Genomic DNA, 19345 nt, shown 5'->3' on the forward strand with positions numbered 1-19345 from the left:
TACACCCCATTTGGAGAAGTCCTTTTCGAGCTCCTTGCAATCTCTCTTTCTTTGAACAACCCTGGACAATTTACTGCCATCAGCAAACTTTGCCCCCTCCCTGCTCCCTCTGAAGTCTAGATCATTTATGAACAAGTTGAAAAGCCACAGGTCCCAATACTGATCTTGAGGGGACTCCGCTTTCTGCTCCTCTCCAGAGAACTGTCTGTTTACTCTCTTGGTGTTTCAGAAGGAGGGCTGCCTCCGACAGAGGGGCACATTTTTCTTCTAAGGGCACATTTCCGGGGTCCCCACGGTGCCCCCCAGCCTGGCTCCACTTGGCCAGGGCAGCTGTGTTTTGTTTTGCTGCAGATGAGCCTGCCCCCTGAAATATGGGGTCTTAAAGGAACTTTGATGGGGGCAGAGGGAGCGCAGCTTCCCCACACTTGTGAAGGAGCCATGAGGGGGAGACAGGTGTAATTGGGGGGGAGTAGTGTGGAGGAATGAGCGAGACGGAGCTTCTGGAGCCTGTGCTGCCCCCTCCCTGCCTGCTCCCTGAAACTTTCCTGAGCCTCTCCCCTTTTCATTTCAATGACTGGGGATCCCGCACAGCCCTCAGGGCACCTCAGTATCTTGGGAGGGGGGAGCTATTTTGTTTGCTGAGGGCAGGGACACAATCCTGTCTCATTGCGGGGTGTCAGGCTTTTAGGTAAGAGGCTCAGGTGGAAAAGCACTGAGAAGGAAAAAATCCTGGGGTGCTGATTTCCTCCACTGCCCAGCTCCCCGGGAGGCCACACCCCGCGGTCCCTCCAGGGTCAGCAAAGAAGGAGAATCCAGGCAAGTTAAAGGAGCAAAACAGCGGTCAGTAGACCTGATCTTTATTTGTAGCAACAAGGTTCATTCACACAAAGAGTAGGAACCCTGAGAAGATGGTTGCATGAACTTTTAAGACTTTTACCCCCTTTCCCATAATAAATTTTCTAACAACTTCATCAATACATGACATGGAGCTTTTTCGGGGGTTGTTGCTGTTGCCGTTTTGTATTTATATTTTAGATCTTCTTGTGATTCATGTGGAAATTGTTCAATTGTTCAATTTTTCAATCCCAGCATTCCAAACTAACCCTATCGCTGTTTAGCATTACCTAAAATTTACTCTTCTACTGTAATTACCATTAATATATTAATGTCATTGATACATGCGTATAAAACTTTAACTACAAACACCAAGACATTGCACTGAAACTTTCAATAAATGTGCATGCATGCACTTTCCAAGAGTCTCATTCGAGAGCCAGTGGGGTGCAGTGCTTAAGAGTTTTGGACTAGGAACTGGGAGACCTGGGTTCAAATCCCCACTCAGCCATGAAGCTCACTGGGTGATGGCTTCACAGCCCAACCTACCTAACAGGGTTGATGTCAGGATTAAACAATGAGGGAGAGAATGACTTAAGACCACACTGAGCTTCTTGAAGAAACAGGTGGTATATAAAGGCATCCAATAAATTTCACTAAGCAGAAAGGTAAGATTCTGCTCTTAGGCAAGAAGAATTTGCTGCACAAATATAAGATGGGGGATACCGGGCTTGCCAGTAGTGCATGTGGTAAAGGGGTCTTAGACTAACATGAGTCAACAGTATGATTCAGCAGCAAAAAAGGCTGTTATTCTAGGTTGCGTCCAAAGAAGTCAAGTGTCCAGATCAAGAGAAGTAACAGCCCCACTTCTGCCTTCTTCAGACCACACCTGGAGTCCTGTGTCCGGTTCTGGATGCCCCAATTTAAGAAGGATTTTGACAAGCTGGAAGGTGTGCAGAGGGGGGGTGACCAAGACAATTAAGAGTTGGGAAACCAAGCCTTCTGAGGAACAGGAAGGACTATCACGTGGAAGATTGAACAAGCTTGTTTTCACCAGCTCTGGAGGCTGCGACCCAAACCAATGGCTTCAAATTAGAGATGCCCTTGGAAGGTTGTGGACTCTCCTTCCTTGGAGGTTTGTAAGGAGAAGTTGTAAGGAGAAGGCAATATGTCATGGAAGCTTGAGTTGAGAGTCCTGCAGTAGACTAGACGACCCAGGGGTCTCCTGCAGGTCTAAAATTCTATGATTCTCCCCTGTATGAATTCTTTGATGGACCATGAGCTTGGTCCTCTTACCGAAGCTCTTTTCACATTCCAAGCACTGATGGTTTCTTACCACTGTGAATTCTTTGATGGGAAGGGAGACTTTGCTTCTCCCACATTCCAAGCACTGATAGGGTTTCTCCCCTGTGTGAATTCTTTGGTGGGAAGTGAGATTGGCTTTCTGGCAGAAACCCTTTGCACATTCCAAGCACTGATATGGTTTCTCACCACTGTGAATTCTTTGATGGGAAGCGAGACCAGACCTCACAGTGAAGCTCTTCCCTCATTGGGAGCACTGTTATGGTTTCTCACCACTGTGAATTCTTGGGTGTGCCACGAGATTGGCACAGTGACTAAAGGTTTTTCCACATTCCAAGCACTGATATGGTTTTCCCCTTGTGTGAATTCTTTGGTGGGAAGTGAGATCGGCTCTCTGGAGGAAACTCTTTCCACAATCCAAGCATTGATAGGATTTCTCCCCGGTATGAATGCTTTGATGGGTAGCGAGATGGGCGCTTTTACAGAAGCTCTTTCCACGTTCCAAGCACTGTGAATTCTTTGGTGGGAAGTGAGATTGGCTCTATGGCAGTAACTCTTTCCACATTCCGAGCACTGATAGGGTTTCTCACCAGTGTGAATTCTTTGATGGCAAGTGAGATTTTGCTTCCGACTGAAGCTCTTCCCACATTCCAAGCACTGATAGGGCTTCTCACCACTGTGAATTCTTTGATGGGAAATGAGACTTGCCTTCTGACTGAAGCTGTTTCCACAATTCATGCATTGATAGGGTTTCTCCCCAGTATGAATTCTTTGGTGGGAAGCGAGACCGGAGCTCACAGTGAAACTCTTCCCACATTCTGAGCACTGATAGGGTTTCTCACCACTGTGAATTCTTTGATGGGTTGTGAGATTCGCCCTGTGATTAAAGCTCCGCCCACATTCCGAGCACTGATAGGGTTTCTCACCTGTATGAATTATTTGATGGGCTGTGAGATGGGTGCTTTGACTGAAGCTCTTTCCACACTCTTGGCATTGAAATGGCTTCTCCCCCCTGTGAATTCTCTGGTGTTTATGGAAGGTTGTGCTTGTATTAAAGCTTTCCCTACAATCCAAGCCCTGATAGGGTTTCTCCCTGCTGTGAGTTATTTGATGTGAAATGAGATGTACACTCGTACTGAAGCTCTTTCCACATTCCAAGTATTTCAGTGGGTCTTCCCCTGTGTGAATTATTTCCTGTGAAGTGAGGCTTTCATTCCAACAGAAAGTTTCCCGCCATTCAGAGAACTGAGAGGGTTTCTTCTCAATAGCATTTCTTTGGTGGGTAGTCAAATGGGAGCTGTGACTGAAGCTCTCTCCACACTCCAAGAGTGGCAATGGCTTCTCCACTGTGTGGATTCTGTCATGGGCATCCTCGCTCTCAATTTCCAAATCATCACCACCTGCAATGAAGAAAGAAATGGATTAGAGCTGCCGAAAGAAATGGAGTGCCACTGTATTGAATATTGATCACTAACCTTGTGATAGAGGAAGAATTCCATGCATCAACACTGCTGACCACACACTAGAGGCGGTCAGTGTTAGAAACAGAGATAGGACAGCTAGAACATAAAGAGGACCTTAAACCTAGGTTATGGGCTCAAAAATGGAATGTCCATATGCACTCTCTTATGACAAAAATACAAAGCTGAAAAGGAATGAACAGCAGCTGAAATAATATGTTCATTTTTCACATGGTCTAGTCCTTTCCCTGCCCACCCCCCTGATTTTTAAAGAAGGTCTCTCCTTCAGTCTTCAGAGAGTAGCAGGAAGTGGGGAGGCAGAAAAAGGTCCTTCTTTCCTTCCACTCTGCAGTTTTAATCCGAAATATTAGAGACAGTTACGGCAATGGCTCACCTCTCCAAAAGAGTACAGTGGTACCTCTGGTTAAGAACTTAATTTGTTCTGTGGACTTCCGGGTCACCGCAGCCATGGGAAGGAGCGCGAGGCTGCCCTCTGGGGGGGTCTCGAACAACACGGAGGTCTAGGGAGGTCATGAAGGCTCCGTGAACCTCGAAACCTCAGGAGGATTATCCTGGGGGACAGGGTACCCAGCGAGGCTGCTTCTGCTCTCCTGCGTTGTAGGCGTTTAACAGGGTTAGAGCTGCAGCATGAAGGGGAAGCAACAGACTCCGTGTTGTGAAGCCTCAGGCTCCGTTTGAAAAGCGGTGAGCCTCCGACAACAGTTCCAAAGCTGGGAAATAATTTAAGCAACTAAGTTGATAATAAACAGAAAATTTAACTAAAGAACCCAGCGGAAAAGAATACGTGGGATGAAAGAAGAAGAAGGAGTCCACTACTGGCGGTAAGAGTAAAATGGAGTATAGCGGAAGACTGGGAGAGAGAGAAAGCAACAAAGTTGCCGCTAAGTGGGTGTAGAGGAGAGACCTCAGATACAAAATACAAGGATTCTGAGGCAAGGTAACGACTGAAAATAATTTAATGGACTAGAAAGAAGTGAAAGGAATTTTTCTGTTCTACCTGGTCGGAGGTTGTATCAGCGACCGGTTTGGGATATATGGGCGGTTTTTCCGTATTCAACTCTATTGCCTACCGTATTCAAACAGGGACTGATTTAAACAGTATTTCAATAGTGATTTTTACCTTCTTCACCTTTTACGTTTGAGCAAAGAATAGAGACTGGTATATACCCGGGCCAGGTGAATGATTGAAAATTAGATTGAGAATAGGAGGAGGGGAGACGCCGAGGGGCAGCGCTCCTCCGGTGGCTTGGGAGAAAAAAGCGAACGGTTTGGAGAAAGTAGAAACTACAGCGGATTTCCGCACTGCCATTCTGCTCCCTGTCTTCTCCCGTCTTAAAGAGATACATCCTAACATACACGTAGGAGAAGACGGTGGTTATGCTTTAGACTGAATTACTGCTATAGCGGAAAGAGACTGGGAGTCTTTGGAAGGAAAGAAGGAAAGTTTAAGCAGGACAGTTTGCCAGGATCCAGCTATCTACGGAAGTCTCTCTCCCCGTGGAGCACCCTCCCACCTGGTTCTGCCCTGCTCCCTTGTGCTCACTCTCAGACTGAGACCTATCCCATACTTCGTCCAAGTTCCAGAGAACTATTTGGTTATGTGATTTTCCCCATTCGCCCCTGTAACTTTGGCGGTTATTCTTTTTTTTTTTTTTGCCCGCCTCTTTCTCCTTTACTTTTTTCTAGTTTTTTACTACTTCCCATCCATTGCTGGCATATTTTTGGAGACGCTGGCTTTCCCACCCGCTTTTTTTCCTGCTTTTCTGTTTTTTTTACTTGTTTTTCCTCTATCCTTTCTTGTCTCTTCTTGGTTGTCTTTTTGTGTATTTGGTTTCTCCCTAATTGTGTAATTACTAATACCACACGAGACCAGTTGTTTGGTCGTGTGAGGAGGGAGACATTCCATTGAGGAGTCTTACGGAAGAGAAAAGAACTAAGACTTGGAAGGTTAATAAGATGTCACCGTGTGGGAACAAAGGAAAGTATATTGGAAGAAATTAATGGGAGGAACAGAGGAATCTAGCAGCTCACTGTACTGACCACTAGGGGGGAAGACCTATTAATAATTAGCTAATATAAGCTGATGGAGAAAATGAAAAGGGGGCGGGAACACCAGCAGAAAGGAGGCCATCTAGACAAGAAGATGGGAAGGAAATTAAGGACTATGATAGTTTGATGGTTGAAATAAGGAAGGAATTTAAACAGAATGAGCATTATATTGAGAAAAAGCTATTGGATTCTATGGATTCTATGATTCTAAGTTCAGGATACATTGGATAAGAGATTGGAGGGGTGGTGGGAGAACTGACAGGAAAAGTTAAAGATTTATCGGTAAGAGCCAAAGTACTTGAAGATTCAATGAAAAGGGTGCAAAAGGATACGAAAGACAGTAAGAAGGATTTGGACAGGATTAAAATGGAAGTTAAGGAGATAGGTAAGGTACAGGAAGAATTGCTGGACAGTATGGCAATGACTCAGATGAGACAGAATCAATTAAACCTGAAATTCAGAGGGATTCCAGAGGACCCAAATGAGAATATAAGATCTAAAATGATTAAAGAGCTGGCAATTTGGTTAGATAGGGGGGAAGAAGAGATAAGTTACTCACTAGCAAATATTTTTCGGATAAAAACAAAATCGGCCAAAGCCAGGGGGGAAAATTGCCAGGAGATGTACTAGTCATGTTCAATTCGTTGGACATGAGGAACGAAGTACTGAAACAAAACTATAACAAAAGGTTATGTATTGAAGGAAACTCAATTATTATATTTAAAGAGATCCCCTCGAGATTTCTTCGAAGGAGGGACGTTTACAAAAAATTAACTAACCAGCTGAAGAAAAATGGTATCCTATATAGATGGGAATTTCCGGAAGGAATTTCATTCTATTTTAAGGAAAAAAGATTTAAACTGTCCAGCCCTTCAGAACTTGAAAAATTTGCAAGAAGATACGAGAAGGAACTTGGAAAGATGGCGGGATGGGAGGAGGTAGGGGACCGGCTGAGGGAGGGGGGCGGAGGTGGGGGGAGTGGAGAGGAAGGGAGGGAGATAAATTCAGGAGAAGAGAGGGAAAAAGAAGAGACAAACGACAAAGAGCAGTAGCTTTAACTTAGACTTGTTAATTACTAATTGTATATAATCGATCGCTTTAAAAATACTGTCTTGGAACGTGAATGGGCTCAACAATAAAAATAAAAGGAACCAGATTGCTCATATATTACTAAAAAAGAATCTTGACCTAATCTGCTTACAAGAGACGCATGTAACAAGAAAACATAAGAGAATTTTGAGTAATAAGAGATTAGGGATGGATTTCGTGGCATCAGATAAGGTTAAGAAAAGAGGAGTGGTACTATATATAAAGGAAAAATACGGTCCAAAATTATTGTATAAAGATGAACAAGGGAGAATGATAGTAGTACAGATTATGTTTCAAGGAGCAAAAATAATTGTCGCCGGAATATACGCGCCTAATGAAAAAAAATCGGCTTTCTTTGCCGAATTAGGTAACAAGCTATTAGAGTGGATGGATCAAAAAATGCTATTTATGGGTGATTTTAATGGAGTGGTGTCACCTAATTTAGATAGATCAACAAAAAAGCAAGAGATGAAGGAAGGTAAGCTACCTCAAACATTTTTTGAATTGGTCGACACTATGGGATTAATTGATGCTTGGAGATTTAAAAACCCTACTATAAAACAATATACTTTCTTCTCAAACCCAAATCAGAGTTGGGGGAGAAAAGATAATATTTGGATTTCGAAGGAACTGACACAGAGCTTACCTAAATCTGAAATTCTCCCACAAACTATGTCCGACCACAATCCAGTATTCATAGAAATAAAGGGTAAAGATGTTAGAGCATTTAGATGGAGAATGAATGAATATTTAATGATCCAAAGATAGTAAGTAAGGCAAAAGAAACAATCGAAGAGTACTTCAAGTGGAACTTGGGAGAGATCATCAGGAGGTTTGGGCTGGGTGTTCATCAGTATGCGGATGATACCCAGCTCTACCTCTCTTTTAAATCAGAACCAGTGAGGGCGGTGAAGGTCCTGTGTGAGTGTCTGGAGGCGGTTGGAGGATGGATGGCGGCTAACAGATTGAGGTTGAATCCTGACAAGACAGAAGTACTGTTTTTGGGGGACAGGAGGCGGGCAGGTGTGGAGGATTCCCTGGTCCTGAATGGGGTAACTGTGCCCCTGAAGGACCAGGTGCGCAGCCTGGGAGTCATTTTGGACTCACAGCTGTCCATGGAGGCACAGGTCAAATCTGTGTCCAGGGCAGCTGTTTACCAGCTCCATCTGGTACATAGGCTGAGACCCTATCTGCCTGCGGACTGTCTCGCCAGAGTGGTGCATGCTCTGGTTATCTCCCGCTTGGACTACTGCAATGCGCTCTACGTGGGGCTACCTTTGAAGGTGACTCGGAAACTACAACTAATCCAGAATGCAGCAGCTAGACTGGTGACTGGGGGCGGCCGCCGAGACCATATAACACCGGTCTTGAAAGACCTACATTGGCTCCCAGTACGTTTCCGAGCACAATTCAAAGTGTTGGTGCTGACCTTTAAAGCCCTAAATGGCCTCGGTCCAGTATACCTGAAGGAGCGTCTCCACCCCCATCATTCTGCCCGGACACTGAGGTCCAGTGCTGAGGGCCTTCTGGCGGTTCCCTCATTGCGAGAAGCAAAGCTACAGGGAACCAGGCAGAGGGCCTTCTCGGTAGTGGCGCCCGCCCTGTGGAACGCCCTTCCAGCAGATGTCAAAGAGATAAACAACTACCTGACATTCAGAAGACATCTTAAGGCAGCCCTGTTCAGGGAAGTTTTTAACGTGTGATATTTTACTGTATTTTTGGTTTTTATGGAAGCCGCCCAGAGTGGCTGGGGAGGCCCAGCCAGATGGGCGGGGTATAAATAATAAATTATTATTATTATTATTATTATTATTATTATTATTATTATTATTATTATAACTTAAACAAAGGGACAGCTATAGAAACGGTTTGGGATGCAGGAAAAGCCGTTATGAGGGGCTTCCTAATCCAGAAAAACAGCCACCTAAGAAAAGAAAAAGAGAAAAAGAAAGACGAGGTCCTAACACAGCTTATGGAGAATGAAAGACAACCACCTATTAAACCAGGAAAGGAGACAATAAAACAAAATATAAAGATACTACAAGCTCAATTTTCTATGATAGTAAATCAGGAGATTGAACGGAGAATTAAAATGATGAAACAAAAGAGTTTCGAATCAGCTAATAAAATAGGGAAATACTTGGCGTGGAAAAAGCAAAATATGATCTGTAAGATAAGGAATGGAGAAAGGATAGTGGAAGAGCCAAAAGAAATAAAAAGGATATTTCAGAAATACTATAAGGACTTATATAAAAGAGAAAAGGAAACAGACTATGAAATAGAACGTTATCTGGGAGAACATCATCTACAACAGATTGCAACTGAAGAAAAAGAGTTATTAAACCAGATGATTACGGAAGATGAGATAAGGAAGGCAATAAAAAAATGAAAATTGGAAAAGCGCCGGGGCCGGATGGCTTACCGGCCAAATACTACAAAACATTAAGTGATCAACTATGTCCAATTTTATGTGAAGTCATGAATAATATTTTAAAAGAAGGAAGGATGCTGAATACCTGGAAGGAGGCTTATATTACATTAATACCTAAAAAAGATGTCGACGCCCTAGAGGTGAAGAATTATAGGCCGATCTCGTTATTAAATAACGATTATAAATTGTTTGCGGAGGTAATGGCAGAAAGATTTTAAAAAGTATTAAATAGTAGAATTCATAAAGACCAAACGGGCTTCCTACCAGGGAGACAATTGAAGGATAACGTAAGAAATGTGATAGATATCATTGAATATTTGGAAACTAGAATAGATAAACAGGCGGCCCTGATATTCATTGATGCCGAAAAGGCATTTGATAATGTTTCTTGGCGTTTCCTGATAGAAAATTTGAAAATGATGGGGGTAGGAGAAAGACTTAGTAAAGGTATCGAAGCTATTTACCATGAGCAAAAAGCAAAACTTGTAATAAATAATACTACATCAGAATTTTTTGATATATCCAAAGGGACTAGACAAGGCTGTCCCTTGTCTCCTTTGTTATTTATAACAGTATTGGAAGTACTTACTAAGAGACTGAGGGAAACAACAGAGGTTAAAGGAGTCAAAGTAGGGACTAAGGAATACAAAATCAAAGCCTTTGCGGATGACATTGTATTAACATTAGAAGACCCAAAGTATAGTGTGAAAGAGGCCTTACAAAAATTCGAAGAGTTTGGTGTTGTGGCAGGCCTAAAAGTTAATAAGAATAAGACCAAAATGTTGACCAAAAATTTAACTAAAGAGGATATTGTAGAGTTAGAACAAAAGACGGGGATTATGACAGCAAAGAAGGTGAAGTATCTTGGAGTGTGGATTACAGCTAAAAACATTTAACTTATACAAGGATAACTATGAGGTCACTTGGAAGAATATTAAGAAAGATTTAGAAATCTGGGAAAGAATGAGACTATCCTTTTTGGGGAGGATAGCGGTTATCAAAATGAATGTCCTGCCCAGAATGCTATTTTTATTTCAAACCATTCCTGTACTTAAAGGGTTAAAGCAATGTAAAGAGTGGCAAAGAGCCTCGGCGAGATTCATTTGGCAGGGAAAAAGACCGCGAATAAAAATGAAAGTATTGGTAGATAAAAAAGAAAGAGGGGGTTTCTCCCTGCCGGATTTAAGTTTATATTATGAAGCGGTGTGTTTAATGTGGCTGAAAGATTGGATAAGACTGGAAAATAGGGACACCTTGGATTTGGAAGGCTTCGATAACAGGTACGGGTGGCACTCGTACCTGTGGTACGAAAAGGTGAAAGTACATAGAGGCTTTCTAAATCATATTTTTAGGGGACCAATATTTCAAGCATGGGAAAGGAATAAAAATCTATTGGAAAGGAAGACACCTTGGTGGATTTCACCAATAGAGGTTCTAACTGTCAAAAAAAGCAATATGGAAGGGAAGAATGCCACCTATGAAGAACTTGCGCGGAAAACTGATCAAGGCATTAAACTCAGACCGTACGAAGAGATAAAAAACGCATTTACAGGGTGGCTGCAATACCATCAGGTAAATGATTTGTTAAAAGAGGACAAAAAGAAATTAGGATTTGAAGACAAAAAATCTAAATTTAATGTGGAAGTTATAGAAGGTAAGAACAAAATATTGTCTAGGATATATGATATCTTATTGGAGTGGTATACAAAAGACGAGGAGGTGAAGGAGGTCATGACTAAATGGGCGATAGACATTGGTTATAACATCGACTTTGAGAGGTGGCTGGAATTGTGGAACACTAATATGAAGTTCACGGCGTGTATGGCACTAAGGGAAAACCTGTGTAAAATGATTTATAGGTGGTATCACACGCCAGTGAAGCTGGCCAAGATCTATAGGTTGAAGAACAAAAGATGCTGGAAATGTGGAGAGGCAGATGGTGACTTCTACCACATGTGGTGGTCATGCAGCAAAGTGAAAGGCTTTTGGGAATCGATTTCTAACGAACTTAAAAAAAAAATTAAATATACTTTTCCCAAAAAGCCTGAAGCTTTTCTGCTAGGAATGATGGGTAAAGAAATTAAAAATGAAGATAAGATATTATTCCTATATGCCACAACAGCTGCAAGAATCATGTTAGCACAAAATTGGGAAACGGAGGTTATACCCAATATAAGTGATTGGCAGGTCAAAGTGATAAATTATGCCGAGCTTAATTAAGGAAGATTAAGGGATCAAGATGAACAGAAATTTCATGATAATTGGAATAAATATTTGACGTATATTGGAACTAAATTTCAGACGACACTGGCGGGGTTGAAATAACTCTAACAGTAAGTGATTAGGAAGTAAAAGGGATAAAATACGTGACTGTAAACCTATCTGATACTTACCAAAGGAGTGGAGGGAAGTCCAAGGCTTGGCAGAGCCTAAAACAACTTTGTATTATACTTATGATTTCTGGAATGGATATAATATGTGCAAGTTATGTAATGGATTTTGTATATGTCTATATGTAATATCAATAAAAATTTATCAATGAAAAAAAAAAGAACTTAATTTGTTCTGGGGGTCTGTTCTTAACCTGAAACTGTTCTTACCCTGAGGTACCACTTTAGCTAATGGGGCCTACCGCTGCCGCCATGCCGCTGCCGCACAATTTCTGTTCTCATCCTGAAGCAAAGTTCTTAACCCGAGGTACTATTTCTGGGTTAGCAGAGTCTGTAACCTGAAGCGTCTGTAACCTGAAGTGTCTGTAACCCGAGGGACCACTGTATGGGTGAATGGGATGCTAACCAATACCAAGATGAAGGTGTATCAGGATTGTGTGTTGAGCAAGCTGCTTTGTGAAGTGAGTCATGGACAATTACAACCATCAGAAACAACCCCTCTATGCCTTCCACAAGCTCTGTGTCAGGAAGATTTTGGGCAATACAAGGCACGACAGTGTCAAACAAAGATGTGCTTTCCTAACCTCAAATTCCTAGCATGTTCCCATTCCATTCTCAGCAAGGTCTATGCTGGCTTCATCATGTCCACGGTCAAAACATGCTGATAGCCCTTCATTTAAGGTCAATTTGGGGGGTATTAGAATCCCAGATGCTGCAAGTGGCCCTGTGACCTCCATCGAAACCAGGGAGCCTTATCACAGAGAGATATGCATGGAATTTCCAAAGAGAGATTAGGATCCAAAAGGGAGCCTTACTGAGAGAGGCCACGATCCCATGATTCTCCTCCATGACTTCCTTATGCAGAGCTCTCTGGTCTGGATCCAGCAATGCCCATTCCTCATCTGTGAAATGAACAGCGACATCTTCAAAGCACACTGGACCCTAAGAGAGAAATGAAGAGGTCCTCTTTAGAGAGCAGAAAGATTATCTGCTACACATTGCTGTTTCTTTCTGCTCATTAAATGGTGTTTTGTTTCAATGGGATCGTCCTGCTGCACGTTTTAATTGTGGGTGCTGCTTTTAATGTCTTAGTGGAATTCTTTTCTTTTGTGATTTAGTGATGGACATTAATCTTTGTGTAAATGGAAGGAACTCTGCATTGTGTTCTTAAAATCCTTCTGTCTGTGCCAGATGGATATCGCCCAGTCTCAAATCTGCCATTCTTGGGCAAGGTGATTGAGCGGGTGGTTGCTGAACAACTCCAAGCACGCCTGGAGGAAACGGACCATTTGGATCCCTTCCAATCAGGATTCAGGCCTCACCATGGGACTGAAACTGCCTTGGTCGCGCTGGTTGATGATCTCCGGCGGGCTAGGGACAAAGGTGAGAGCTGTTTCCTAGTTCTGCTGGATCTCTCAGCGGCCTTTGACACCATCGACCATAACATCCTTCTGGACCGTCTAGAGGGGCTGGGAGCTGGGGGCACTGTCATACAGTGGTTCCGCTCCTTCCTCCTGGGCCGTGTCCAGAAAGTGGTGGGGGGGGGATGAGTGTTCAGACCCCTGGGCTCTCACTTGTGGGGTGCCTCAGGGTTCTGTCCTCTCCCCCATGCTTTTTAATATCTATATGAAGCCGCTGGGAGAGATCATCAGGGGGTTTGGACTGGGTGTTCATCAGTATGCAGATGACACCCAGCTCTATCTCTCCTTTAAATCAGAACCAGTGAAGGCGGTGAAGGTCCTGTGTGAGTGCCTGGAGGCGGTTGGAGGATGGATGGCGGCTAACAGATTCAGGTTGAATCCTGACAAGACAGAAGTACTGTTTTGGGGGGACAGGGAGCGGGTTGGTGTGGGGGATTCCCTGGTCTTGAATGGGGTAACTGTGCCCCTGAAGGACCAGGTGCGCAGCCTGGGAGTCATTTTGGACTCACAGCTGTCCATGGAGGCGCAGGTTAACTCTGTGTCCAGGGCAGCTGTCTACCAGCTCCACCTGGTACGCAGGCTAAGACCCTACCTGCCCGCGAACTGTCTCGCCAGAGTGGTGCATGCTCTAGTTATCTCACGCTTGGACTACTGCAACGCGCTCTACGTGGGGCTACCTTTGAAGGTGACCCGGAAACTGCAATTAATCCAGAATGCGGCAGCTAGACTGGTGACTGGGAGTGGCCGCCGGGACCACATAACACCGGTTCTGAGAGATCTGCATTGGCTCCCAGTACGTTTCTGAGCACGATTCAAAGTGTTGGTGCTGACCTTTAAAGCCCTAAACGGCCTCGGTCCTGTATACCTGAAGGAGCGTCTCCACCCCCATCGTTCAGCCCGGACACTGAGATCCAGCGCCGAGGGCCTTCTGGCGGTTCCCTCATTGCGAGAAGTGAGGCTACAGGGAACCAGACAGAGGGCCTTCTCGGTAGTGGCGCCCGCCCTGTGGAACGCCCCCCCCCATCAGATGTCAAAGAGATAAATAATTACCTGACATTCAGAAGACATCTTAAGGCAGCCCTGTTCAGGGAAGTTTTTAATATGTAACGCTGTACTGTTTTTAACACTGATTGGGAGCCGCCCAGAGTGGCTGGGGAAACTCAGCCAGATGGGCGGGGTATAAATAATAAATTATTATTATTATTATTATATCCCCTCTCTGCTCCCCTTGTCCTGTTCTTGGGGGGGGACCCTTCTGATGCCCTAAAAGACAACTTCAAGAAGTGCATGGGGGGAGGAGAAGGGGGGGAAAGCCCCATTGTGCAACTGATGTAACTGGTGAATCCTGGGAACTGTTTTTTAGGCTTGATGAACTGCTTTGAAGCCTATTTTAGCATTCAATGATAACTCTAGGAATAAAACTACAATGACTTATGAATCATCCTATTGACCGTCAGAAGGCGAGTTAAGGCAAGGTGGCTGTTCCTTATTCTCAGCACATTAAGTTTTTCGAATGGCATTCCCAGCTTCTTGGCTTCTGTCCAAGCTGCCCTTGACAAAGATGCCTTCAGAGAAGCTTGGACAGAAGCCAAGAGGAGGAGAGAGATTCCTTGGGGGCCAGAGGCACCCTGGCGGCCCCACCCCTCAGCCCCCTTCCCCACAGGGCTCCCTCCCTCTACCTGAGCTGCTTCCACAGCCGTTGCTTCTCCTTCCCCACCAGGAATAGATGGAAGAGAAGGTCTTGCTGGCATCATCTGGTCACCTGCAAGAGACAGAGGTAAGTGGGAAGCCAGGAGTGCAGCTGCTCTCCAAAAAGTCTCACCTTCTGAGTGCATCTGGACATTTGGACCCATTTCATAATTTAGTTGGGTTAAAAAAATACATCTTCCCTCCTTGGTGCTCCTGGCCCCAAGTGTCTCCCCCCACCCAAAAAAAAAAGATGACAAGAACCCATGGATTCGTTTTGATATCCACAGAAAGGGACCAAACGGAGAATGGACTCCTTCCTTACCCAGCAGCCTCTCTCTGGTGTCCAACGGAGTCCTTTTGGTCTCAGAGGAATCTGGGCCCATTTCTGCAAACAGATCCTGTCTCTGAAATAGCAACAAAAATTCAAAACAGAGAATATGAAGAAGAGTTAGAAAAGGAAGACAGAGGCAAAAACTGAAGGGCAATCTGATAATATTCAATGGCTGCTTTCCAAAAAAGGATGGTATATTAATAGAGAATTTTCAGCTATTGTCACTCACGTTCGGAGCCCCTTTGGAGTATCTAGAGGAAAGTCTCTCTCACCTGCTGCTCTGCCTGCTTTCTCTCCTCTGCCTGACTCAGGAGGAAACCTTCGGCCAGGGCCACTGCCTGGGAACTGGTCTCCGCTCCGCATTCCCTCACCCAACTTTCCATCTCCGGTGGAAGGACAGCCAGGAACTGCTCCAAGATCACCAGGTCCAGCATCTCAGCTTTTGTGTGCCTTTCTGGCTTCAGCCATTGATGGTAAAGGTTGTAGAGTCGGCTGCAAACCTCTCGAGGTCCTTTGGCCTCCTGGAAGCAGAACTGCCTGAACTGCTGGCTCTGAGCCTCTGAGCAGAGGGTGTCCTCCTCACTCAGGATCTTCTGCACAGTTTTTTCCCAAAATCCCCCACGGCTCCCGGTTCTGATGGCATGGCTTCTTCCTGCTTCAGGGCCAGCTGCGTTTTTCTCATCCATCTGTGCTCTCATGAAGCCTCCAAGAGAGATGAAGGAATCCCTTGATCTTCTGCCAAGTTCTGTCTGTCCGAATTACAGGTCCTTGCAAATTCTACAAAGCAAATACATTGTTCTGTTACAAAACTGACATATTGCCTTGAGGAGAAAAATGTTCCGTGAGGAAGTATGTATGAGTTTTGGAAGAGCCAGCTCTGGACTGCACCACAACCCAGACTCTGAGGTTTCTATCAAAAGGAGAAGGAGAAGTAAGTCTCCAGCCCTCCTAGAGGGAAAGTGACCATGCAAAATGTGCAGGGAACTGTTGGTCTTTCTGAGAGATGAATCAGCCTGGTTGCTCCTGCCTTTCAGAGTTTTCAATCAAGGAATGAAGTCAGAACTGTGATTGACAAGTGACTCATTTATACTGAGTGTTATCTGAGCATTGGGTTATAGTGGAGGGCCTAACCTAGGGTTCCTCAAGAGTTGCTCTCCTGCCCAAACCCATTTCAGAGCACATTTATTCCCTTATCTGGCTAACTTCTGAGGGCCAAATGACATGTGGGTGGGGTCAAAGGACAGCACTCAAAAACAAATAAAGTGGGACTCGCCTTTCTATGCGTGCCATGCGTTTTCAACTATTCTTATTGCTTATTTCAACAGTTCTTATCAATCTGCTCTTGGAGATTCAGATGATGAGCAGGGAACTAACAATAATGATGATGATGATGATGATGATGATGATGATGATGTTACATTGCCTAACACTCCCCCTCCCCCGTCATGATTGGGGACACCTGGGTCCATCATGGTCGCTTGAGGCTCAGGTGCCCGTGTCCAGCTCAGGCTAGTTTGCCACCCACAGTCACAGTCCCAGACTTGGTCCTGGTCCTCTCTGCTTTGCACCAGATGGGATGGTTGTAACGCTTTCTGTGTGGAACTGCCTTGAAGGCGACTCGGGAACTGGCCCAAAATGCAGCAGCCAGATGATTGGCTGGGCTGCCTCTCTTTATGAATGGCATTTCTCTCCCACCTCTTTGCCCAAGGAGATCAAGGTGGCATCCAGGGGTCTACCCTTCCCCACTGAGTCCCCCCACAACAAACAAGTTGGATTCCTGTTTTAAAACAATTGCACTGGTTGTTTCCTTTCCAGCAGGACCTCTCCTGCTCTCAATGCCTTGGCTTGTGAGACTTCCAGTGGTGCTTTCATAGAACTATAGAGGTGGATGGCACCCCAAGGATCATCTAGCTCAGCCCCAAGCAATCTCAGAGAACACACTTGCATCTCGAGGAACTAAGCACTAGAGGAGAAAATGAGCACTGCAGGATCAGGCCATAGGGCTGCCCCATAGAGCAGAGGAACCCCCCCCCCATCGCCCTCTCCTCCTCCTCCACGGATTGGTCTCCTTCTCTTTTAACGCCACCTTTATTGGTGGCCTCCCTGGCTCTTGTGGGAGGGAGTTCCACAGGTTTTACTCTGCCCTGCAAGAGGAAGCGCTTTCTCTTCTCTGCCTCCCTTCCTTCCTTCCTTCCTTCCTTTCTTCCTTGCACAGGTGAGGTTTTAGGGACCAGGGTATATTTCATGTCTGAATGTTTCTATCCGCGGACAACCTCTGTTGTAAAAGGGGACTGATCCATACATCTGAATGGGGTTTCTCTGCATGCATTTCCCCGAGACCCCTCCCCAAGGGGCCAGCAGCGCATCCATGCAAAGGAAGAGCAGAGCTGCCGCCCTCCTGCGACCCTCCGCGCCCTGACTTGCCCCCCTCTCGCCATGCAGCGCTGGGACCCCCGCTGTCCCCATGGGCCCTATCCTGGGAGAGAGGAGACTCACCGGATCCCAGCAGGCGCCCCCAGGCAGCCTCTGCGGAGCCGAACCAAGGGGACCCCCACACGCCCGACGTCTTGCAGGAAAGGGAGGGGTTGGGCTTTCGCTCTGGAGGACCCTGCCCCCCCGTCTTACTTTCCTCTCTAGGAATCTAGCTCGTTTCCGTTTAACCCTTGGCAAGCCGAGCTCAGTCAACTCACGCCTCTCTCTCTTTCGAGAGCCGGAGCATCGCGCACCAATAGCATCCCGAGAAGGCGGAGGAGGAGAGGTTTATGGATTACTTCCGGCAAGGGATCCCTCAGTTTTGGACAGCAGCTGAACGGCCCCCTAACAGCTGGCCCCTGAACACGGGTCCTAAGAAATCTTCACTGGCTCCCGGTCCGTTTCCGAGCACCATTCAAAGTGCTGGCGCTGACCTTGAAAGCCCAAAATGGTCTCAGCCCAGTAGAAGGGGAGGAGCGTCTCCACGTCCATCGCTCAGCCCGGACACTGAGGTCCAGCTCCGAGGGTCTTCTGGCAGGTCCCTCATTGCGAGAAGTGAGGTTACAGGGGGCCTTTTCGGTTGTCGTGACTGCCCTGTGGAACGCCCTCCCACCAGATGTCAAGGAGACAAACCTCCATAGACGCCTAAAAGCAGCTCCGTATCGGGAAGCTTTTAATATTTCATGTTGGGTCATGTTTTCTTCTATTCTTTTGGAAGCTGCCCAGAGACAATGTTCTTGTTCTTGTTGTACATGTTGTTGTCGTTGGACATCCAGCTTTTCATAGCCAACAACACAGAGATAAAGGGCTGCTTCGTTCTGTGCTTTTGGACTCCTGTGTGGGCTTATGGTTCTGGTGCTTGTGGATCTCATGGGATTTAATGTCTTGCCATTATAAATGCACAGGGATAAGTGCATTTACACAGACACATTTCCGCAAAAAGACCCAAACTCCGGCATGTAGCCGCAGGTGATACAATAGGAGCCTTTCTGCAAACGGCCTTTGCAAGACAACTCACTGGGTGGTAACAAAGTATACACATTTGCCTCTTTGCAATGTAGCCCCGTTTCCTCAATGAATCCACCCATTTCTTCATGAAATGTAACTTCTGCCAGTGAAACCTGAGCTGAACTAGTAAGGAGAGCAAAACAGCAGCCCTGTCTGACCCCAGTCAGCCTCCAGACTCCCCCAGTCACGTGGCAGGAGATTCTTCCTGAGCCCCCCCCCCCTCCGTGAGAAGGGTATGACATCATGGATGATCCATTGATGATCCACATGATCCAAGCAGACTGGTCCAAAGAGCAGGTCTCTATGCCTGAATGAAACGGGTCTGCGGTGATGGATTCTGGAGTCAAGAAATCCGCCCTTTCCAAGGATCTCTCAGGCTGGCCGGGAGAAGGCAGGGAGCAGGAATCCTCCCGATTGACAGACAGACTTGTCATGTTGCCAAAACACGAACTCGGAGTCTGATCTGATTTCCGTGTACAACTCATTTTGTGACGCAGCCGGGGATGTTTTGGGGGTGCTCTCTCAGTAATAGGGGGGCTACTATCTTAGGCTGTATAAATTGCAACGCGCTTTAGTTCTGGGCTGCTTCACTCCTTGCATGGGGGGGCTCAACAGCTGTCTCCTTACACGGGGGGGGGGGCTCTGCGCGCAAACAGATCAACAGCTGGCCTTGCTTTCTTCCTGGCCTCATTGTGTTACCTCTGACGGAGACACAAGGGAGGAATTTTACCTGGGTGTCGGGGGGGGGCGTGTGTGCAAAAGCCCAAGCCCCATTTTCTCCGTAACACAGGAGTCACAGAGCCCAACCCGCTGCTCAATGTGCACCAATCCCTAAAACGTGGAATGGT

General features: G+C 45.7%; 3 protein-coding genes across 12 annotated transcripts in view; 2 read left to right on the forward strand and 1 right to left on the reverse strand.

Annotated features, from left to right (window-relative positions):
• The window catches only part of LOC128421967 (zinc finger protein 624-like), a 182106-nt gene that overhangs the window by 79830 nt on the left and 82931 nt on the right, over positions 1 to 19345 (forward strand). The window lies entirely within an intron of this gene.
• Positions 1 to 19345, forward strand: part of LOC128422884 (zinc finger protein 850-like) — a 127738-nt gene that overhangs the window by 15139 nt on the left and 93254 nt on the right. The window lies entirely within an intron of this gene.
• Positions 822 to 17604, reverse strand: LOC128421959 (zinc finger protein 436-like). 4 transcript variants are annotated; one of them, XM_053405344.1, is made up of 7 exons: positions 17514 to 17604; positions 15302 to 15794; positions 15009 to 15090; positions 14677 to 14759; positions 12392 to 12518; positions 2410 to 3536; positions 822 to 2241 (listed from the first exon to the last, which is right to left on the reverse strand). In XM_053405344.1, the coding sequence occupies exons 2-7, from the start codon at positions 15713 to 15715 to the stop codon at positions 2167 to 2169; spliced, it is 1908 nt and encodes a 635-aa protein (XP_053261319.1). In that variant the 5' UTR covers positions 15716 to 15794; positions 17514 to 17604; the 3' UTR covers positions 822 to 2166. The 4 variants fall into 4 exon arrangements, with proteins under 4 accessions (XP_053261319.1, XP_053261317.1, XP_053261320.1 ...); XM_053405342.1 differs by having other exon boundaries at positions 15290 to 15794; positions 17514 to 17603; XM_053405345.1 differs by having other exon boundaries at positions 822 to 3536; positions 15290 to 15794; positions 17514 to 17603.

Source organism: Podarcis raffonei, chromosome 10 (genome assembly GCF_027172205.1).
Source record: "Podarcis raffonei isolate rPodRaf1 chromosome 10, rPodRaf1.pri, whole genome shotgun sequence".
In the NCBI taxonomy this organism is placed as follows: Eukaryota; Metazoa; Chordata; class Lepidosauria; order Squamata; family Lacertidae; genus Podarcis; species Podarcis raffonei.

Excerpts from the sequence above, each read along its gene's own strand:
- LOC128421959 (XM_053405342.1), bottom strand. The coding sequence starts at position 15,715 with ATGAGAGCACAGATGGATGAGAAAAACGCAGCTGGCCCTGAAGCAGGA. Across the intron at positions 15,091-15,289 it reads GAAAGCAGGCAGAGCAGCAG|AGACAGGATCTGTTTGCAGA; the intron begins GTGAGAGAGACT and ends TTGCTATTTCAG. Across the intron at positions 14,760-15,008 it reads CACCAGAGAGAGGCTGCTGG|GTGACCAGATGATGCCAGCA; the intron begins GTAAGGAAGGAG and ends TGTCTCTTGCAG.